General features: G+C 42.1%; 1 protein-coding gene across 1 annotated transcript in view; it reads left to right on the top strand.

Annotated features, from left to right (window-relative positions):
• The window catches only part of zdhhc17 (zDHHC palmitoyltransferase 17), a 33,781-nt gene extending 11,422 nt beyond the window's left edge, over positions 1-22,359 (top strand). The window contains exons 2-17 of the mRNA XM_004575075.3: positions 468-571; positions 1,120-1,242; positions 2,484-2,561; positions 3,546-3,690; positions 3,987-4,051; positions 4,930-5,092; positions 5,248-5,373; positions 6,481-6,623; positions 7,548-7,648; positions 15,425-15,549; positions 16,139-16,201; positions 16,299-16,392; positions 18,063-18,146; positions 18,248-18,405; positions 18,549-18,643; positions 19,476-22,359. Coding sequence (XP_004575132.1) covers positions 468-571; positions 1,120-1,242; positions 2,484-2,561; positions 3,546-3,690; positions 3,987-4,051; positions 4,930-5,092; positions 5,248-5,373; positions 6,481-6,623; positions 7,548-7,648; positions 15,425-15,549; positions 16,139-16,201; positions 16,299-16,392; positions 18,063-18,146; positions 18,248-18,405; positions 18,549-18,643; positions 19,476-19,614 — 1,806 coding nt within the window. The 3' untranslated portion in view covers positions 19,615-22,359. The remainder of the gene's footprint in view (positions 1-467; positions 572-1,119; positions 1,243-2,483; positions 2,562-3,545; positions 3,691-3,986; positions 4,052-4,929; positions 5,093-5,247; positions 5,374-6,480; positions 6,624-7,547; positions 7,649-15,424; positions 15,550-16,138; positions 16,202-16,298; positions 16,393-18,062; positions 18,147-18,247; positions 18,406-18,548; positions 18,644-19,475) is intronic.
• The last annotated feature ends 3 nt before the right edge of the window (positions 22,360-22,362 follow it).

Raw genomic sequence — 22,362 nt, forward strand, 5'->3', positions numbered from 1 at the left:
TAGTAAAACTTAAAAGCATAGAAGACAGTGCTTGTGTGAGTAGGTGATGGGTGGTATGAGCGCTTTGAGTACTCCGGAGATTAGAAAAGCACTATGTAAGAATCAGTCCATTTACCAGTTTGAGCAAACAAGTTCAAGACGATCTGTCTGTAGTCATTGATTTTTGTCAGATTCTTTTATTGCTACTGTATTGACGGTGCTTACGGTCTTTAGCTCCTTTTTAGCATGATAAGAAGAGTCACATGTTATTCTGCAGCCTTGCTTAATAGCATTGTTTTACTCCCAGAGATTCTAAACTCTTCAGCTTTTTGCTATAAAATTGTCAGTATCGTGATGTGAGCTCTGTTCCCTGGACTTGCTTTTTTTTATTAATTGGAAATTTACAATTTTAGTACAAAAATCCTGTGATGTCACCTCAAACATAGGCAGGAACTTAACTGTCTTTTGTCCTCCCTGTTTACTTGTAGGAAATCAAACCCCAGAGTCATTACAATCACGGCTACAGTGAGAATGTCAGCCGTAAAAACCACGTGGATGACTACAGCACCTGGGACATTGTCAAAGCCACACAGTAAGTGGATTGTGTGTGTTACTGTTATCACACCAGTGTGACTTATGAAGGTGACATTGTTGTCTAGTTACCAGCTGGTCTAATAGGAGCCCGCATCTTTGCGTGTTTGTTTCTGTGTTTTTGTGTTGTCAACATACCGCAGGTTTTAAATCTGAAGCCCACCATGTTTTCATCTGTGGTTTTCTGATTCACTGTATGTAAAGAAAGTCATTTGCAAGGTCAGGACATGAGATGACTTATTGTTGGGAAGAGACGAAGCTTGAAAATATGTTCCTGATGGAAAAAAAGATATATATAGCTCTGAGTGGCTGTAACACTGGATACTAGATTTATGTTATTTTGATTTGAGGTTGAGATTATTCACTTGCCATTTTATGCCACAGTGTGGGTGTCTTGTTTGGGTGTTTGCTTTTTTTTATTTTCCAGTTTTGTGTGCAGATTTTCTCAGCATCTCTTAGTTTTATGTATTTCACGCTGTGTTTGTTTATGTTTGTGCATTTGTATATCTGGCATTTGTACATACTTTAATCCTCCCCCCTCTGCCTTAGGTACGGCATCTTCGAGCGCTGCAGGGAGTTGGTGGAGGCAGGTTTCGATGTTCGGCAGCCAGACAAAGAAAACGTAACGCTCCTTCACTGGGCCGCCATCAACAACAGGATAGACTTGGTCAAGTGAGTTAATTCAGATCATGTGTTGAGGTTGTCAGGTAGTCAGAGATTACAGTGTAGCTCTTTGGTCAACTCAACAAAATGTACAAGACATCTTCTGGTTTCATATAAAGAACTGAATTGAAGAAACCAAAACCAAGTTAGTCTTACACATTTCAATATTTTTGTAAAACTGTAATACTTCGCACCCAGTGAGTCAAACAATGGCATTGTTTCTATTTGTGTTGATCTCCATTCGTTCATTTACGTTTTCATCTTGCTTTTCATTTTATTGACTTCCACTTCCTTTTTAATAGTTTATGTTGATGCAGTAAAATATGTGGATATTCATTACCTGCGGTGCCATTTACAGGATTATAAACTACAACTATAATTAGTTTCAGGTATGGAGGCAGCCTTTCACAGTATATCCCATCACATTGCCATTGACCTCTGTAATATACTTCTACGCTTATTTGTCAGCTGCTTTATGAGTCTTCCTTTTTAGGTAAACTGGCATTAAAATGACAGGGAATTGTACTGGTGCACTTCCATGGACAGATGAGGCACAGATGTTGGGTTTAATGTAACTGCTCTTGACTCGGTGGCTGTGTTTGTGGTTGTGAACAGCAGGTCTCTTTCAAACTTGGCTCACCTGGTTTTCAGAGAACCCAGGTTACACCAGTAACCAAACTTTCAACTAAGAAAAATCTTTTTGATTATACTACACTGACAAACTTACAGTGTAATCAGATTAAATGCAGCATTTCTGCTTACAACAATGTGAAATACCTGCATATCTAGCAGGCTATGTAGCTTATAGACTTAAATATTTAAAGAATGACCTTTTCCTAAATGAATATAAATCTGATATTAAAATCTGATTTTATTTTTTGAAGCTTTAAAATGTGGTTGAACAGCCTTATAAATTAGCTTGTTTCTTATGAAAATTGTTTCTTTTTCAATCTTTTCGTTTAAGTGACACAATTTAAAAGTTTACGTTCAGTTTAAAACCTCACAAAAACATGTTTCAACTTGATTCTTAATAATGGAGAAATTGTCAAGATGCCAAATCTTGCCAAGTTGGTCGAGCATTTCGAGTGCCAGGTTGTAAATAAAAATAGTGAAAGAACTGTGTTGAGCAACCATAAAAGACTGAAGAGGGGATTTATATTTCTTATACAGCCACACCTATTAATAGGAGGTCCATATCACAGGTATACAAAGTGTAATGCTTCACCTGGTGATTGTGTTTGTGTGTGCAGGTACTACATATCAAAGGGCGCTATAGTTGACCAACTGGGAGGAGACCTCAACTCCACACCTCTGCACTGGGCTACCAGGTGACACGCTGATATATGCTACTCAGTGGCCTGAAATCGTCCACAGATCAGTGTTTTTATGTTTCGTCATTATGTTTTAATTAGAAAGTGACTAAATCTGACAGACACATTTTAGCTTCTCTGTGTTACGTTCAACAATGCTAGAGCTTCACTCGAACAAACTTGAGCCAAATCTATTGTTTATTCTTTTTTCTTTTTAAACCTTAGTGTTTGACAGTTAAATATCGATTTCCTTTGTAATGACCACTAATAACAGGGAAGAGCTCACATGACATCCACACCTCCTTTTCGCATGTAGACAGGGGGCTGAAGCTGTCTCCTCATGAATTATTGATACATTTAACGACAGGCATCTGCACCGTCACTGATACACTGACACCAAGGAGTCGTGTGTCACCCTCTGCTTTGACCCCCAAACCACCCCCATAGCCTCCTCTCCAGCGCCCAGTAACCTTAAAAAGCCCCCAGCCTCCTCAATCTGGATGACCTCAGAATAATAAGCAAATAACAGTCACGCTTTTGTGCAGGGAAACCGATACACACTTTAACTCTCTCAGGCAATAAAGTTAAACTGAAGCTGTGAATTTCTGTCTTTTTCACCTGTAGTTTCTCAAATCTTTATTGCCCTTTCTGGGACGTTTATATCGTAGACAGTGTTGGTCATAAAAAGCCAGTTTTAAGATCCAATATACTGTATGCAGTAAAAGCATGCAGCCACCATAGAAATAAAATGATAAGAAGAGCCAGGCAGTCAGCCTCAAGGCTTCATCAATCATGTGAGGGCCATTTGAGACTGTAGATGTTTACCTTGGTCACCATTCAAAGCAAGTAAGGAAGCCGGGGCCTCTAAAAGACACATCGTTTTATCTTGTGCATGCTAACAGCTGTTTTTATTTGTTACTTTCTCTAGCTGTGGAGTAAAACTTCAAGATCAGTTTGTGCGTCTTTTAAATGATCCCTTTATTGTGTGTTTATCTTTTCTAGACAAGGCCATCTATCTATGGTGGTGCAGCTCATGAAATATGGTGCTGACCCGTCTTTGATCGATGGCGAGGGCTGCAGCTGCGTCCATTTGGCCGCCCAGTTCGGCCACACTTCCATCGTGGCCTACCTCATTGCCAAAGGACAGGTAGAGAACGCTGCAGCTCAGTATTTTCACAAGAGCGAATGTGCTTATGTGGATTTTTCTGGCATATGTTTAAAAGTCTTGTTGCTGCCAGTGTGAGATACAGTAACATATATCCCTCCGCTGGTTTGCTTTCTGGTTGTTTGTTTGTTTGTTTGTTTTAAAGCCACTCTGAGAGTAGTCTGTATTTTAATAATGCCAGTTCTCTCCATCAGGGGGAGCCTTATTGCCTCTCTTTTGCCTCTCCATGGCTTTTTCAGCTTCTTCAGATGTGGTCATTTGTCTTCCCTCTGTAACAGGATGTGGACATGATGGATCAGAATGGCATGACTCCACTAATGTGGGCGGCTTACAGGACACACAGGTGTGTTTGTTTTAAATGTCTGTTTTTACTTTGCATCTTTAAATTTGTCCCATCGTTATTTAATCCACAATTATGTCCAAACAGTTTATTTTAACTGGCAACACTTCACTGGTTTGTATTCCCAAATTTATTGAGGTCTTTTACAAGATGATGTCAGGGAAGCTCTGTAGCAGGACAATGGCCCTAAACATCAAACTAAATCCACCACAGAATGAATCCAGACTGAGAAAATGTGTCTTTTGGAGAGGGCCCCATTAGGAAGAGAGTCATCTCGGAGAGCTGTTGACATCAGACTTCCTTAGAATTCGCTCCCAGAGATGCTAGTGTGCTGTTATTGCTGCTGAAGGAGGTCTGCAGAGTTATTAAATCCAAGACTTTCCACCAGCAATGCAATAAAGTTCAGTAAAACCACAGAAGATTCTAATTGTTTCTGTGTTTTCTTGTGTACTTGTGGCTTATATTAAGATCAGGTCCCGTTTTACAACCAATCAATTGAGGAAAAAAACAGGAAATTCCATTGGGATTGCATACTTTCCCTTACCGCTGTAATTTACCACTGACAAGATATGTTAATTCTATAGTAGAACTTAGAGTTAGTTATAGTATTTAATAATTATATACACACTGGTCACACACAGGCAGGTTCTTCATGTTGCTACTCAGCTTCATATGAATATTCCCTAATCAGCTGTTTTTCTGGGATTTTGCATTTTAACTTCGTGGTTCATATAGAAGGAAATGGTCGCAATGTAACAGCGCGAAGCTTTCACGATTAGGAAGTGTGTAAATAAAACCATTTTTTATGAAGAGCCTGTTTGTAAGATGCCCTTTACTTTAGTTTGACTCATCTTGCCTGGATCTCCTCCTCTGTGTGACAGTGTGGATCCCACCAGGCTGCTACTCACCTTCAACGTGTCTGTCAACCTGGGTGACAAATATCACAAGAACACGGCACTGCACTGGGCCGTGCTGGCCGGCAACACCACCGTCATCAGCCTGCTGCTGGACGCCAACGCTAACGTCGATGCACAGAACATCAAGGTAAGCCACGGTTCTCTGTGAACCAGCGTCTCCCTGTAAGCATGCCAGGCTGTTAGCCAGAATGGCAGCCTCTTCTGGATCTTCTTTCAGTGCGCACACAGCTAAAATATGTCTTTTAAATGTATGCAGCAGCTGTTCTTTTTATTATTTTTCAGGGCGAAACACCACTGGATCTTGCCAAGCAAAGGAAGAACGTTTGGATGATCAATCACTTACAGGAAGCACGGCAGGCCAAAGGCTACGACAGCCCGTCCTACCTGAAGAGACTGAAGATGGACAAGGTAGAAACAGACATGGTTACGCTAGCCAGAAACCAAGCGCAGAGGCTTTGTAAATAAGTGAAAGGCACAACATCAATGCTACACAAAAAACGATTATCATTATGTAGCAGTCCAAGTCGCATTTGAAGAATAAAATCAGGTCCAGCTGTCTAAACTTTGCCATTAAAGCTCTTTCATCTTTTCATTTCCAACAGACATGCTCAGACCAGCCTGCTCAGGCTTAGCCTCTTTCTGCACTGCCACAGCATGTCTGCAGTTGCCAGAGAGTCAGATCTGTTATGATGCGTCATCATGGTCATTCACTTCCATCGTGATAAAGAACCTTTTTCTGATCAAAGTCTGAGCTTGACTGAGCCTGAATGCTTGAATGTGGGATGTGTTAAGTGGGCGTTAAAGCCAGAGTGACCTATGTCTGTGGTTAATAATTCCCACTCTCATAGAAGATACAGACTTTTTTCCCCTTTCTCTCAAGAGATTTTTTAGAACAGTAGTTATTAACAGTGCTTAAAATTCTGTTTGAACTCTGCTTTCATTTTTCTGTTTCCATCTTTCTGTCTGTCTCCCTGGATACTCTTAGCTAATTAAGGTAAATTAGACAGAAATCTAGAACACAAACAAACTGAATATGTTTATAGATTTGAGAAGTAGAAGATAAACTCACCATCCCATTTTGGGGTGTCCACATTAGTGCAGCCTTTAGTTTCAGGCTGTGTGCTGTAGTGAGCTTTAGTTGTAGGTTTAGTTGTGGAATGCAGCTAAATTGATTAAATTGCTGCTTGAAATTGAGATATTTGCCATGGAAACCTTTTTTTTTTTTACCTTCTGGTCTAAAAAGCTTTAAAGTTATGGAAAATATCAATGGAGATTAAAAAAATCTGGTCAGGCTATCAATATGGATTCATTACGCAACCCAGGATCAAAAGGTCTTGTGCATTTTTGTCAACATCAACTATCAAGGAGAGGGTCAAAGGACTTACAGCTTTGAGTGGTATAAACAGACAGTTAATTGAAAAATACACTTTGAAATCATGGCATCTGTCAGAAAAGTCAAACTTACCATTTCTCCCTCCCCCTCATTGTCCTGTCCACGTGTCTCTGCTCCTCCAGGAGTTCAGGCAGAAGGTGATGCTGGGAACGCCCTTCGTGGTCATCTGGTTAGTTGGTTTCATCGCTGACCTGGACATCGACTCCTGGCTGATAAAGGGCGTCATGTACGCCGGTGTCTGGGTTGCAGTGCAGTTCCTCTCCAAGTATGTCTCAATCACAACAGTACAGAGATTACTAAAGAGATTATTACATCATATTTAGCACATTTGTTATCATTAGGTAATTTTGTGCATTTAAATGTTGGTTGATTAGATCTCAAGTGTAGCAGTTGAACTGGAGTTCACATGAGGTGGATTTAAGAGAAAAAGTCTAACTGGTTTTTTTTTTGCTCATAAATGTTTCTGTTGTGCTTTTAGTTTTTCACACCACAGGAAACATTGTTAGCTGCCAAAAGATTCGCACTCAGTCAAACACCTGACAAGGATGTGTCATTTTTAATAATCAGATAGAAATGTGTGTTGCACTAGGATGAGGAAAAATCTGTCTGTAGAGTTTAGTGTGACCATCGCGCACACCCAAGTGTCGTCACACTGCACATGAACAGAACAGAATCACAACTTGACACAGATTCATCTCTGTCTCATCCTTTTTCAAACGCTCGGCCCCTTCTCCGTACACACAGACACTATGTTACTCATTGTTTGATCCCCATTACCACCACCATCTGGGCCTGTTGGTAGGATTCACTGTGCCTTGCAGTTAGCTCTCTGGCTACAATAACATTCATCATCCATGGTGTCAGCTTCATATTTACTGACAATCTTGGAATTCTTACTTGGTTTAACAAATAGTTGTGTGAGTAAATGCTGTTGAGTCAAGCTGCAGTTTGTCATCAGCTAATGGCTTCGTGTATTTTTGCAGCTGTTTGACTGCAGCACAGAGAGATGAAGCGTCATACTTCCTTGAGTCCATATGTGGTCAAAAGAGCAGGGTTAAATGTGTCATTCAGTCTAGCAACAGTGAATGCATCACGCTGATGTGTTAAAAGTTTGCACAAATAGCATTCATGGAAAGTGTAGTGAGGTAGTGCCGCCTACTGCTAAACAGCTTCTCTTCTCTCTCTGTAGGGCTTTTTTTGACCACTCCATGCACAGCGCTCTCCCTCTGGGAATCTACCTGGCGACCAAGTTTTGGATGTACACCACCTGGTTTTATTGGTTCTGGAATGATATCCTTTTGGTTTTTCGTGGACTCCACACTACCCAATGCACAAAATATCAAAGGAACTGAAATTAGAGCACCAAGACAGCCTGCCTTTACAGGTCATGCTCACTGAGAACATATTCAGGAAGATGAAATTAGCAATTTTTGTAAGAAGGGTAAAAACAAAGCTCAGTAAAACTGGAAACCTGATAGGTCATCACTGTGACATTGTTGACAGTGACAAAAGAGGAGTAAATGGGAGTGATTCAAACAGCTGTCTAAAGCCAAAAAACAGAAATGTAATAAAATAATGTCGATGCTTTCATGGTCTGGAGTTAAAAACACTTCTAGAAACACTTTCTGTGATGAGCCGCTGTGCGAGGACATCAGTCTTTACTCTCTCTGAGGAAAATTTAGTATCACTCACAATATCCGTGCAAAAAAAGTGTAAAAACTGTTTTCGGAGCAGAAAGCTGTGATATTATTTGGAGATGGTCTCAAACAGAAAACTTTCCATGAACGGTTATGTTGAATACTCGTGTGTAGTTTTGGACTTTAGCTGATTTAAGAGTCTTTTGCAGAGAGAGAGACTTGCAATGTGGGGATTCAGTGTTTGACTCTGCTTTATTATCAGCACTGTGGCTGCTGCTTTGAACAAGCACTAAAAGATTTAAAAAATTGTCTCTGAGGATTCAGCTTGACGAATTCCTCAGCATCAACTGCTGATCTATTTGTTAAAAAAGGCGATCAGTTAGCTTCTTGTGAAGCTCTTTTCAGCCCACCGCTGTCATATTTTTCTTGGACTTGTGTGTGTGACACATCATTTAACTGTAAAAATTATTGTCCACATTTTTGGGGTTAGTTCACTTATATGTTAAAGCAGTATCTTTAATCTTGATTTACGGATAAGTCATGCTACAAAGACCCTTTCATGAATCAGTCATAAATACGAGTACATGTTTTGTAAATGTGATTGCTGGGTGTGGAGAATCTTGTACAGGGTGGGCCATTTGTATGGATACACCGTAATAAAATGGGAATGGTTGGTGATATTAAAGTCCTGTTTGTGGCACATTAGTATATGTGAGGGGGCAAACTCCTCAAGATGGGCGGTGACCATGGTGGCCATTTAGAAGTCGGCCATCTTGGATACAACTTTTGTTTTTCAATAGGAAGAGGACCATGTGACACATCAAACTTAATGGTAATGTCAGAAGAAAAACAATGGTGTGCTTGCTTTCAACGTAACTTTATTCTTTCATGAGTTATTTACAAGTTTCTTACCACTTATAAAATGTGTTCAATGTGCTGCCCATTGTGTTGGATTGTCAATGCAACCCTCTTCTCCCACTCTTCACACACTGATAGCAACACTGCAGGAGAAATGCCAGCACAGGCATCCAGTATCCGTAGTTTCAGGTGCTGCACATCTCGTATCTTCACACCATAGACAATTGCCTTCAGCTGACCCCAAAGATAAAAGTCTAAGTGGGTCAGATCTGGAGACCTTGGGGCCATTCAACTGGCCCACGACGACCAATCCACTTTCCAGGAAACTGTTTATCTAGGAATGCTCGGACCTGCACCCATAATGTGGTGGTGGACCATCTTGCTGGAAAAACTCAGGGAACGTGCCAGCTTCAGTGCAGAAAGAGGGAAACACATCATCATGTAGCAATTTCAAACATCCAGTGGCCTTGAGGTTTCCATTGATGAAGAATGGACCCACTATCGTTGTTCCCCATATACCACACCAAACCATCACTTTTGTTGTTCCAACAGTCTTGGAGGGATCCATCCAATGTGGGTTAGTGTCAGACCAATAGCGGTGGTTTTGTTTGTTAACTTCACCATTCACATAAAAGTTTGCCTCATCACTGAACAAAATCTGATGTTTCTTCATTAGTGACAGTTTTCTTGCGTCCACATTTTGGCAAATCCAACACTGAACCAGTTTCACGAAACTTAGCAAGCAGTTTGCTGACTGTAGCATGGGAGGTGGGTGGTCTCGTAGGGTGTCTTGCATTGAAATCTGCTGCAATGACCCGGTTACTGCGTTCACCAGATATCAACACGATTTCGGTCCGCTCCTCACGTGTTAACCTCTTCGACATGTCAATGGCTGTGAACAAAGAGTAACCTGTAAATAAATCATGAAAGAATAAAGTTACGTTGAAATCAAGCACACCATTGTTTTTCTTGTGACATTACCAATAAGTTTGATGTGTCACATGGCCCTCTTCCTATTGAAAAAACAAAAGTTGTATCCAAGATGGCCGACTTCTAAATGGCCACCATGGTCACCACCCATCTTGAGGAGTTTGCCCCCTCACATATACTAATGTGCCACAAACAGGACTTTAATATCACCAACCATTCCCATGTTATTACGGTGTATCCATATAAATGGCCCACCCTGTAGAATAAAGCTTATACTTTTGGCAGACGCTAACTAAAGATTAGCAGGAAAATTGCTTGTGTGAGCAGGTTACAGAGCAGTAAGTTGGAATAAAGGTGCGGTCAGAGGAGAGAGATGTTTATGCAAAGAGCAGAAGGAGCTGATTGAAAATACATGAAACAAGTGGAACCATAAAGCTCGAGCGTGTCTAAATGAAGGAGCTCTTTAGTTTTCTGCAGCTGTGTTAATATTTGTGAGAGCGTGTAGTGTAGCAGCTGGTAGGTGAAGGCTAACAGAGCGAGTGCCTGTTGCTCCCAGCACTGCTGCTTTTTTTTTTTTAATCAGTGAAAGAATTGGCTTTCTGTTCCGAAGCTGCTAATTACAGGAAATGAAAGCAGAGGTCTCGTTTGTGGACGGCATTTAATTTTCTGCCTCGTTGCTCCCCTAATGGGAAGCGAGAGCAGGATACCTTTGGCCTGAGTTTGTTGAAAAAGATAACGCTGCTCTGAAGATCGTTTTGGTTATTTTTTTTAAATGCTGCTGGTGTCCTCGGCAGATTTCTCACGCATGTTTGGTGCACTTCGATTGCATTGACCATATATTGCTGAGACAGCTCTATTAGAGCAGCAGACAAGCTCTTGAGCTGCCAGCTTAGCATGTGTGCATTCATCTTGAAAAAGAGCAAAGGTTTGCTGGTGATACATTGTGTTTGCACATGAATCATTTACCAAAATAAGCCCTTTGAAAGATTTCAGATTTAACCATAAATCTGCATGCAGTGAGAGGTCTCTTCTGCTTATTCAGTTGAAGGGCATGCTGATTCATGTCCCAGAGTGTGTAGGCAGGTCAGCTTTTCTTGTGCAGCGCTGCAGAGTGTGGCATGTCTGCTGGAAACCGGTCAGCCTGTCACCCAGTTGTCAAGTCGACTGCTTGTTTTATACATTAGTACTCAGAATGTTTCTAATCTCATTTATGGAAATGAAGTGGTGTGCTCTCGACAACACTGGGTGGCTGTAGCTCAGGTGGTAGAGCAGATCAGCTACTAACCGGAAGGCTGGTGGTTCGATCCCAAATATCCTTGGGCAAGATACTAACCCCATGTTGCTCTGTGTATGAATGTTAGACAGTAAGCACTTAACAGTTTAGAAAAAGTGCTTGTGTGAATGGGTGTGATTGGGTGAAGGAATTGTATAAAGTTGTATGAAGCGCTTTGAGTGCTCAGAGTAGATGAGCGCTATATAAGAACAAGTCCATTTACCATCATTTATAACTAGAACTTAATGATAAATGTAATGTCACTGTTTACACTCCTGCATAGCAACAGCAGGAGACACAGAAAGGTTTTAAGTAAGCATTTCTCTGATGCTGTTAGCTAAAAGAAAATTAAGATTAAGGATGAGCTGGATGTATTGTTTGCCCACATGTGTAAAAGTGTTTAAAGCTACTCAAAGCATCTCTCGAATGTTTTCTCTAAAGCTTGCCATAAGCGCTTGCTGCTATAAGAGACTAACAGCCACAGTTTTAGCCACTCTTTCCTGGACTTTCTAACAATTTCATTGTGTTCAGTCTTTTTAATGCACAAAAAGGGGTACAAGTAGACATTCATCTCCATATTTGAGGAAGAAAGTTTAATGAAAGCAGGCTTCAAAATAAACCAGATCAACCATAAAGTCCATTTAGTGTGACATTTTTGTGTTACTAGAGGCAGAAAATAGCAGCTGATATACAGTATATCAATGTGAAAATGTCATATTTTCATCATGTCTTCACTCCACTGACTGCATGTCTTGCTTCACCCAGCTCTTATTCCTGTTATTTATGCAACTGTGGTGGACGGAGATCAATTCAGATTTTCCAAAAAATGAGTTTAACATCGATGGGTGACTCATCTCGTCCCTCACCCATATGCTTGTCAGAAAGTTGTTCCAGCTCTATCTAGCACTTTGTTTAAGGCATACTCGAATGTCCTCTTTGTATTCTCCAGACTGTGCTGTCAGGGGAGGCATTGGCTTACCCTCTCTGACCCTGCAGGGCCCGGTTAAACAAATTGCGCACTGAGGCCCTGCACTGGAGGTTGGACGACTCCCCAGCTTCATGCATGCCTGCAGCTCAGATGGACTTGTTTTGAACTTTGACGTCCCACCACCCCCACCCACCTGATGCTGTGGGGAAATCCACAGATTCACACAGACTTGTAATAAGCAGGCAGTCAAAATATTAATGCACAGAATTGGACAGAAAGAGTTTGACAGACACGTTGCACACCTTTCTTCTTCCTCCCAGGTTTAAACTAAGAGTTCTGACCCACTTTCTGCCGTTGTGAGTCCATTATTGTCCTCAGGCCTGCTGTTGAAATGGGATCAAGTGACGTGGGTGGAGCTCTGTAAGAGCACGTTTAAGTCTTTTCCAGACTTGGATCATATTTCCCTCAGTACTAAGAAGGAAAAGAAGGGAAGACGTTTCTCCTAAGTGGGTTTCAAGCAGGTGAATGTCTGAAAATGGTTCAAATATGGCATTGAAATGGAAGGAGAGTATAGAGACTTCATGCAGATTTTTGTTTATAATCAGTATGACTATGCACCATTTATCCTGCACTTGCTTAATTATACATCCTCTGCATGCTGTCATTAGTGACATGTATGACTCTGTGTCAGCTGCCTTTCCACCGCCGAGGCCTTCTAAAGAAAAATGGCTGCTGTGGGGACATGCTGACCATCACTCCCCAAGGAAGCATTGAGACCCATTTGTCTGAGGATTGGCATTGATCACCGGCCCCTCTTCAGCATCTCCACTAGTCATTGAGTTAGTAGACCAATTATGTGGTTCAGAGAGTGTTTAACTTAGCGGGTCATCTGAGCGGGCGCAGTATCAGCACCCAGGTCTTTACAGAGACACTTATGAAGATCAATGCGCTCTAAGGGATGTATAGGCCTCTATCACTTAGTCAGTGCAGTCATGAAGGTGCTGGAGGGTTTTTCTCACCAACAAAAACCACAGTGGTCATAGTGCTTCTTCATAGCTGCTTACAATAGTGATTTGCTGCTGATCTCTGTTATCCTGAACCCTTATTGCCGCTTCAGTGTTGTCAGTTAGGAGGTTTGGTGTAACCTGTCACGTCTCTTTTTTACATGCAGCATTTTTTGACAGAAGATTCCAGAGTTAAGCATGAAATGTTTGTGTGCATCCTCTGTGTCCAACACTTAATTTTTTAAAAAAAGGATCAGGTTGTGCAACTGTAGCCACTATTTGAGTCAGAAGATGATACAGCTTAGATGGTTACAATAAACATGTGCTTTCTTTGAAGGCCAGTAAAAAGGCCAAGCTCTCTCTTCTGGTTAAAAGGCCTAGCTTGTGGCTAGAACTGCTGTTCTCTGTTCGGTCCATATTTCATGTACCAACTTTTGGATCAATTGCAAATTAAATTATTGTTTTTCAGTCAAGTTTGAGATTTTGAAATAGGGGATTCTGACCAAGCCAGGGGGTAGTTCTGACTGAGAAACTGAGCAATGCTCGCACAGCGGTGAATTTTCACCCACAGCATGTCAGCTGAAAATTCACCGCTACTTTATTGCTTTAGTGTAAACAGAAAATGATTTGGACCATAAACTATTTAGGAAAATCTTTATTAAGGTCATAAGGTCATTCTCTGCACTTAGGTATGTTTTTACAGCCAGAAGAGTCGCCCCCTGCTGGCCTCTAGAAAGAATGTAGGCACTTTTGAAAGTGCAATAGTTCTGTGATGTATCCTGGCGACTTTGCTGATGCTTTGACTTTTCCGGGCATCAGTGTGAGGCTCACATGAAATCCTTGATACATATTAAATATCCTTCAGGCGTTCAGGCTCCTCTCTGCTCATTTTCAGGTTCAGATCTTGGTAGATGGCTACATACCTGCACAACTCCAAGTGTTCCCATCAGCCTCAGTGCAGCTGTGGTCATGAAGTTAACTAATTTTACCAGATATTAGTGGCGCCATCATATAGTAGTATACACCTTAACCCAACAACCAAACGATCCTGTGTTTGGTCCCGGGTGGTGACAGATCTCTTGGAGGTTATGGCAGGAAGGGCATCTGCCAAATCAAACACGGTGGTCCACCCTCTGTGGTGACCCCCTGTGAATAAAGGAACAGCCAAAAGAAGCTTTCTTTCTAGTCAGCAGTTACTGTAAACTAAGATGTTGAACAAATAGTTAGCAAAACTATGTTATTGGTTATAGAATCTCTTCTTTCTGGATGCCTTAACAGACTGATACTTTATTGTGGAAATCAGCTAAATACCAAATCTAGGATCCCTGTACGTTTGGATTATAGTACACTTGAGTTAGAATCAGTTCAGATGTTTCAATTTCCCGAATATGATCTCAGCACATAAATGCAACACATTTGCCACCTTTTAGAAGGATCACCGTGATGTTGAGCACAGTTAATGTGCTGTTGATGGGCATCACAGTCACTAGTGTGAGGCCAGTTACACCAATTAAACCAGCTGCTATGAAAGAGTGTTTATATCTATAGACTGAAAATCACGTGGCTGTAGTTTGTTGAATCACTTTCTGCTTCATGCTTTAGTGTTGGTCTGAATTTTCTGGTACTTTTTCACATCTGCATGTCACTCCAGGTTTTTCTCAGACACAGAGGTGAGTATTTGGCAGTTTGGACTTCACAGTGTGACTCTGCTGTTTTCTCTGGGATTCAGCTGAGTCATGCACACCTGCAAAGCTGACTTAGACTGCAGCCAAAAGCTGGCACAGCGCACACTGTCTACGGGTAAACACAGGACCGTGAAACAGGCTGCTGATTTGCGTATTCGCCGAGGAATAGAGCATCTCTGTTATGATGAACTGGCCTTACATGCTCTTAGATGGATGTGTTAACTCAGTTATGTAATAACTCTGATTCTCTGTGAAATACATTAACTGTTTAAATCAGAAGCTGCTACGAGCTGCTTTGACAGGCTGACGCTCCCTCTTTAGCTTGGGTGGGTGGAGATGAGACAGAGCTGCTCCCTGCGTCACAGTTCACCTCGTAGTCAAGCTGCTGTGACGAGAGAAAGTCTAACTCAAGCTGCCGTCAGTGTAGTAACACTTCCTGAAGCAACAGATCGGGCCGGGTGTTTCTATTCTCTTGCACAATAATGCAGTAGTTTCCAGGGAAAGTAAATTCCACGCTGCTTCTCTTATAACTCAGGAATGTGAAACATTCCCAGCTTAGAATGGGTTTCAAACAGTTTGCTGATAAAGTGTTACATCTCCAACAAGATAAATGTGTCTAGACGTGGCTGAAGCACGATGCTGTTTCTTATCGCCTTGCATCGGCCACCGGGGCTGTTACACTGGTTTAAACCGAGGAGCTCACCGTTAAAGTAACAAATGGAATCCTGTCTTCTTCCTTGACCTCATGCACATCTCCCCTTTGCCACCGTCCACGTGCCCTTCCTCATTAACACCCTGGCTCTGTTCTACAACTTTGGTAAATCCTGGAAGTCTGATCCAGGAATCATCAAAGCATCCGAGGAGCAGAAGAAAAAGGTAAAACCTGTTAATTTTTCGGGGGTGTATTTCACAGAGAGGCTGTTCTTGTTTTGACGTGTTGGTGTATGCTGGCATGAGGGCTAATGTCTCTCTTCCTCTCATTATCACACACTAATAGGAGACAACAGAGGCTCTTCTTGTTATCGGGCCCCACATCCCCATCCTGTGATTGATGAGAGCTAAATTTACCCTGCATTGTTAGCACAGTGCAGCGGCTGGGCAGTCACCTCAGAACAAAGGCTACGGAGCCCTCTGTTCCCTGTGGAGGATCCCCGTCCAACTCTTGCTGTCCTTTGATGTCGAATTTTGGATTTATTTACTTTGAGATTTGTTGTTAAAGCAAGCTGATAAAACACAAGAGGAACAACATTAGCTAACGCAGGAACTGGGCCGTAAAAAGAAAGGCATTGAAATTGAATTGAGATCTTCAATTCATACAAGCCTTTGTCCCAATTCACTGTGAGTCAGCCAAGCTTCCAGTGTGAGCTTTCAGCCTCAGCTTGGTCTTGTGTTGCAATGCCAAAGATGAATTTCTAGGGTTTTCATTCTCTCTCTCTTTCTCTTTTTTTTTTTTTTACCTCCCCAGACAATTGTGGAGCTTGCAGAGACAGGCAGCCTGGATCTGAGCATATTCTGCAGCACCTGTTTGGTAAAACTCTTTTGTTTGTTTGTTTTTGCCCCCAAGCAGCTGTAACTTCCAGCAAAACAGATAACGCTAAAGACGTATCATTTGTTTTTCCCCGCAGATACGGAAGCCCATTCGGTCCAAACACTGCGCCGTGTGCAACCGCTGCATTGCCAAGTTTGACCACCACTGTCCCTGGGTGGGGAACTGTGTGGGTACGTTAAGAACCAGCACTGCAGATTTACGAGGATCACAACAGCACACGCACTTCCAAAGAGCTCATGTTTTTCCTCCCCACATTCACAGCTGTCTTTTTTCATTGTGTTTTATAAAAGCTACAGCGAAGCTGTTCTGACTGAAGGCTCTGCTTTCAATTTACTCTGCTGCCGCACAACAGAGAGGCAAATTAGTGTATATAGGTTTTTACTGCCACGTCGGGGAACACTAGCAGGGCCGTAGTGTAGATCGCCTTAAGGTTAGAGTTAATGCACAGCCACTAAGACAAATAAACAAGCAGGTAATAATTTGTCATAGAAAGTAAAGAACCTGTAAAAACAAAGAGTCGAGGCAACAATGACGAATGGTTTAATGACAGGGTGCAGGAAATGAAGAGGAGCACAAAGCAAACCAGCCTTAAAATGAAGTGCTAATGGGAAGTATGTGTGCTGAGGATTGTGGTGTGAAAGCAGTGTGTAGATAATAGGGGAAGGAAGGCGTGGCAGAGGGCTTGTAACACTTTGAAAGCATGCGGTCAGAATGAAGCTTTGAAAGTGAGGAAACAGTCTGAACAAACAGCAGGTCCCTCCTCCTGACAGTCCTCTCAGCCTGCTGGCACCACAGAGCTCATAAACCCAGTCAATACAATTATATACACTGAACTGAATATTACTAATATTAAAATATTGTATTTTTACCCAGAAACTGCTGCGCAACTGTAGCGTAACAAATCATACAACATGCCTGCATACCCCCAAGTAAATGAATGTTTTCCTGCACAATAAAACTGGGTCCTTAAATCCTGAAGTGAAAGAATTCAATTTTTTGATTAAACAAATGTAACCAGTAATGTCAAGCTCTGCTTTTGGCCCCATCTCTCTGAACACTGGAATAGTTATTTAAGGTTATTTTAAAGCCTGTCCTACTCAAATATGTGATTCTCATGGACATTTCATGCACAGACACTCAGGATGGTATACATGTAGGTTGAAAATGTATAAAAGCAATCAGATGATGCACCGTGTCTCTGCTGGTCCATCCATCCACATTTTAAAGTTGTTAAGAAGTATTTTAACAACATTTAACTTGTTAAAACCTGCAGATATGTGTGCAAAACCTTCAGTAAAAATGTAGCTGAACTTCAAGAGAAAAGGATGAACAGCTGATATTTTTTGTGTAGCACATGCCAAAGTTTCCTTGATCTCTGTAGAGAGTCAGAGTCCAGTATTTGGCAAAAGTCTGGGTTAGAGTTGATGTCAAGACTGTTATCTACAGAGATACAGTCCATCTTCATTTCAGAGAGAGTCAAGTGGATCAGAATGCTCTTTATTGTCCAGCACAGCACGAGTCCAACCAGGAACTTGATGCTCGGAGAAGAAAGAGAGCTTAACCTGGAGCACAGGAAGTGCGGGTGAAAGTAAAGGTGCAGGTTTGGGGAAGAACAGAGCCACGTGTGCATGAGCAGCGATTATTCGAGTGACAGGGCAGAGTTTTAAGGGAGAAGCTCAAATCAAGTAATCATGTTCTTAACTTGAAGCACTGCATTAATGAATGATGGGAATTACTTCTGCATTTCTCTGTTGTCTAACCTTCAGTTCTGTTCAAACAGTTAAACTGAGAACTGGACGTGTATCGCTGTGACATTAGGACACTTGCTTCTTGTGTACAGGAAGTGGGAATCACCGCTACTTCATGGGTTACCTCTTCTTCCTGCTCTGCATGATCTGCTGGATGATGTACGGCTGTATCTCCTGTAAGCAGAACATACCGCTTTTAAAAATGTTGCTCATTTCTCACGCCGCTCCTGTTTCTCTGCTAACGCCTTTGATTCTCCCTCGCTCCTCCCCCAATCAGACTGGAGGATCCACTGCGCCACCAGTTACGCCAAGGATGGTTTCTGGCTCTATCTGACACAGATCGCCTCCTGCTCCCCTTGGATGTTCTGGATGTTCCTCAACAGTGTCTTCCACTTCATGTGGGTGGCCGTGCTCATCATGTGTCAGCTCTATCAGGTACGAGTTTACGCCAAGTTTACATCGGAAAAAGCAGAGAGGTGTTGTTGTGATATAAGTGAGAACAGCTGTAATCGCTTTGACTCTCAGTAGCGAGTTACGTGCTACATTGCGGCTCACCTCTTTGCTCTGACATCTTGTAGATCGCCGCTCTCGGAATCACCACCAACGAGAGGATGAACGCTCGGAGATACAAGCACTTTAAAGTCACAGCCACCTCCATCGAGAGCCCCTTTAAGTAAGCGACCTTCATTCTCACCAGCTCACTGAAGCTGCAGCTGAGGTTAAACCATTGTCTCATCCAGCTTTGGAGCAGAGGATGCTTCTGCACAGTGAGGGGAAAAGGGAGTTTGTGGTTTTCTTACATTCTTAAAAGTTTAACGACACCAACTTCTCCCAGCGGTGTTGTCTTTTTTAAACTCACTTCAGTGTAAGCATCATTTTAAATATTATTTCCAAAGAAACTATTGAGGGTGAGAAACACAAAAATTTTTAAGTCAAAAAGTGAAAAACAAGAAAACAGAAGCAGGTTTTTTCTATTTAGTGATTTCTTTCTAAAATGGAATATTAGCAGCTGTTCAGGTCAGTTTCTCGGCTTTGAATTTCCTCAAAAAAGTGAAAGATTTTTGGTTGTTAGTTGGTACCATAACAGGAAAATGCATCAATTTGAAATAAGGCTAAATAGATTCAGGACCTTTACTGAACTGATTAAGTTTAGGGGGAAAAACATTTCTAAACAGTACTGGCATATAGTCGAACACTAGATATTAGTACTAGATAGTGCAGGTAATTTCACTCAGATGTATCATTGTATTAAATTCGGAGGGTTGAATTTCTGATGTATAGATTTCTTTGGCCTGTATTTGTACACAGAGAAAGAATTAAGCTCTGTTTTTGTCTCAGTGTACTTAACACAGCAGTATAGCATTTTTATACGTGCAATGGTGCAGAGTGCAAAGACGTTTGAATAAATTAATGAATAAATAGAGGGCAGATAACAGGCTGCTATATGTGTATGTATAGAATGCTTAAGCTTGCAGCATTAATTCCCCTCTCATGTCTCTCTGTAGTCACGGCTGCATCAGAAACCTCATAGATTTCTTTGAAATCCGCTGCTGCGGCCTGATCCGGCCCGTCACGGTGGACTGGACCACACAGTACACAATAGAATACGACCAGACGTCTGGCTCGGGCTACCAGCTGGTGTAGAGGAGGAGGAGTAAGAGGATGAAGAGGGAAGGGGAGTGTGAGCAGAGCGTGGATGGCTAAATGGACGACCCTCACTCTCCCTCTCCACCCCTCCTCTGGCGAGCATATCTGAGTGATGGCGTTCTTGTGAGCACCTGCTTTTTGGACCATCTCTCCCTCACCGATCAAACAACAACAAAAAGAATCAGCCAGGACTAGCATGCTGTTACGGGGCAACACCACACCCACCCCCTCCCCCTGGCCTTCACCACCACCACCTTTACTACTATTACTACTACTATTACTCTACCTTTGCCGCTGACCAACTCTCTTCCTCTCTTCTCCTGAGCTCTTTGGACGGTGCGTTGCTGCCAGGCACAAATGCTGAGGAGAGAGGAATTACAAAACTTAAAAGCTCTTCTATCCGGAGACTCGACACTGCAGAAAAAGTAGAGCCACGAAGAGGCGACGCTGTTCTTTCCCTGTCCCCCACTCGATATCTTATTTATGGTGTCCCTGTCCGTGTGCCCCGTACATGTCTGTTTCTGATTGGTCCGGGCGCTCTGCCGTTCCTGTCACAACTAACTGTGGTGAAAGATAAAAGAAAGTTGTTGTTTTTTTAAATATATACGTGTATATGAAAAAAAGCAAGAAATCGTTTTAAAGTATGATAGAAATAAGGGAATGTCTTTTAAGGTCTTGTTTTTTGTTTTTATTCTGCACCGTGATGAGTTTCCAGCGCAGCTGATGATTTGCCAACCAGTGCTGAACTTGTCATAGGAGAGAGTTTGGTTAGAGGGAGCCGCTGCAGAAGTCCCACTTCTCACCTGCTCGAGTTAAAGCTGCTTTCCTCTCGAGACACAGGCTTAGTGCGAATAGGAGGGGTTTAACCCCAGAGTAGTTGCTGTGCAGTAAGAACGCAGGATTGGGAGCGCACGGAGAACGACTCCTTCAGCGGCGACCGCTCTAGAAACGTGACAGAAACGATCCTACAGACAATGTGATACTATGTGAGGTATATTTATTTTCAAGCTATTTATAGAGAAAGTAACTATGTTCTAGCAACATCATCTTTACATTTCAGATCAACTTAGCTGAGTAGGTTTTATGAGTTAAAAAAGGCGTGCGTACGTGTAGCTGTAGAAGATGGAGGGCAGAGAAGCTTGCCTGCAAACCCCTGTAGGCGGCTACAGCAAGTGTATTTATTACCTGCAGAGTTTAAGAGAAGGCAGCGGGAGGACAGATGAGTTTACAAGGGTTTCATTCCGTGTTTTTCTTCAGAAGCTGTACAGTCTTATTTGTTTGTCGTGTCATTTGTCTGCCTACATTATTGCACTGATATTTTTTTTTTTCAAGTTTGAATTTTTTTTTAATTTTGGCCATTACTGAACAGAAGCAGAGCTTCACGCCGACGCTTCCATTGTTTACACAGAAGGAAAAGGACGGGCCGCCTCACATCGCTTTCTGTCCGGACCCCCGCACACGCAGCCTGCTCCACAGCAGCAGGAGGATGACCTGAGATGTCAAGAATGTGCATCTGTACATAAACATCATCTCCCTCTGCTTTTTCTTTTCATCAGTGTTAGCCCAACAGTGCTCCTGGACCTTTTTTTTCTTTTCTCGCGTTTGGGGGATTTCTTCCAAACAAGCCGAAAAAGGAGAAACTCGAGTGACTATACTCCAAGTGTATGACTGTAGCTTTTAGTGATGTCCGTCACTGCTGTCTATAGGCGTTTTAACTCTTACGAAGCTCCACTGCATGTATGATGCTTGGGACAGCCGGGCTGTCGCCGCCCCTGTCGTCGTCGTCTTCTTCATGGTGGCAGCCAAGCGAGCCCTGTATCTGTATATAGTGAATGTTAAGTATTTGCAAGTACTTTTCTGCATTTTGTTCATTTGTCCTTTTTTAGGTTTCTTTCTCTCAAATCCAGTGTATTTAGTGAAAGTTGTCCTTCAGGTCGCCAGCTTTCCAGTGGGACCCTCCCTGTGCAAGCGTGTAATATATTTGAATGTTCCATTTTTTGTTTGTTTTATTTCTACCTTATATACCGCTGGGTTTGTTATTACCACTGGATGTACAAATTGTAAAGCAAAGACACTAGAGAACTAAGGCAGATGCCATTTTTGTTTTATTTTGGTTCTGTTTTTTAAAAGCTGAAATGTGATCATGCAATAGTTTTAAGGATAGAGGGAGGTTATATTATATAAAAGGCCTCCGAAACTTTTGAGCCTAGTGTTTGCATCATCAGAAGGGGACGGTTATGTCATCATTACATGTTTCAAGCCTCCATCTTTACTAACCACTGATGTCACTGCTGCCCTAAGAACATGACACACAGCAGCTTTGTTTTGTGTGCTTTAATGGTCAGAAGGCCCTGACCCAGCTGTACATTTCATATCAGTAACTAGCCTCTTGTGTTCTAATAATGCCTTTTAAGTGAACATAGATATATGCAGGCTAGTTTTGTTTTTTGTTTTTCTTTAGGGCGGTTCACCACTTCAGGCTCACACAGGACATGAATTCAAAGCCATCTCAGTCCTCACTAGTTCTTCCAGCAGCCTAAAAAGTCTCTTCTGTCTCCCCCCTCCCCCGCCTCTCTCACCTTCACCATGTGGGATAGTAAAAGCAGAAAAAAAGAAAGCACATAATCATATCCAGTGCCTCTCTGCCCACCTCCAGACATCACTGTTACTCCGCTTCAGATGTAAACATATGGGCATGGTTCAGTTTTAATGGCTTTAATAATAAAATACAGTCAAATGTGACCC

Source organism: Maylandia zebra, linkage group LG17 (assembly GCF_041146795.1).
Source record: "Maylandia zebra isolate NMK-2024a linkage group LG17, Mzebra_GT3a, whole genome shotgun sequence".
NCBI lineage: Eukaryota > Metazoa > Chordata > Actinopteri > Cichliformes > Cichlidae > Maylandia > Maylandia zebra.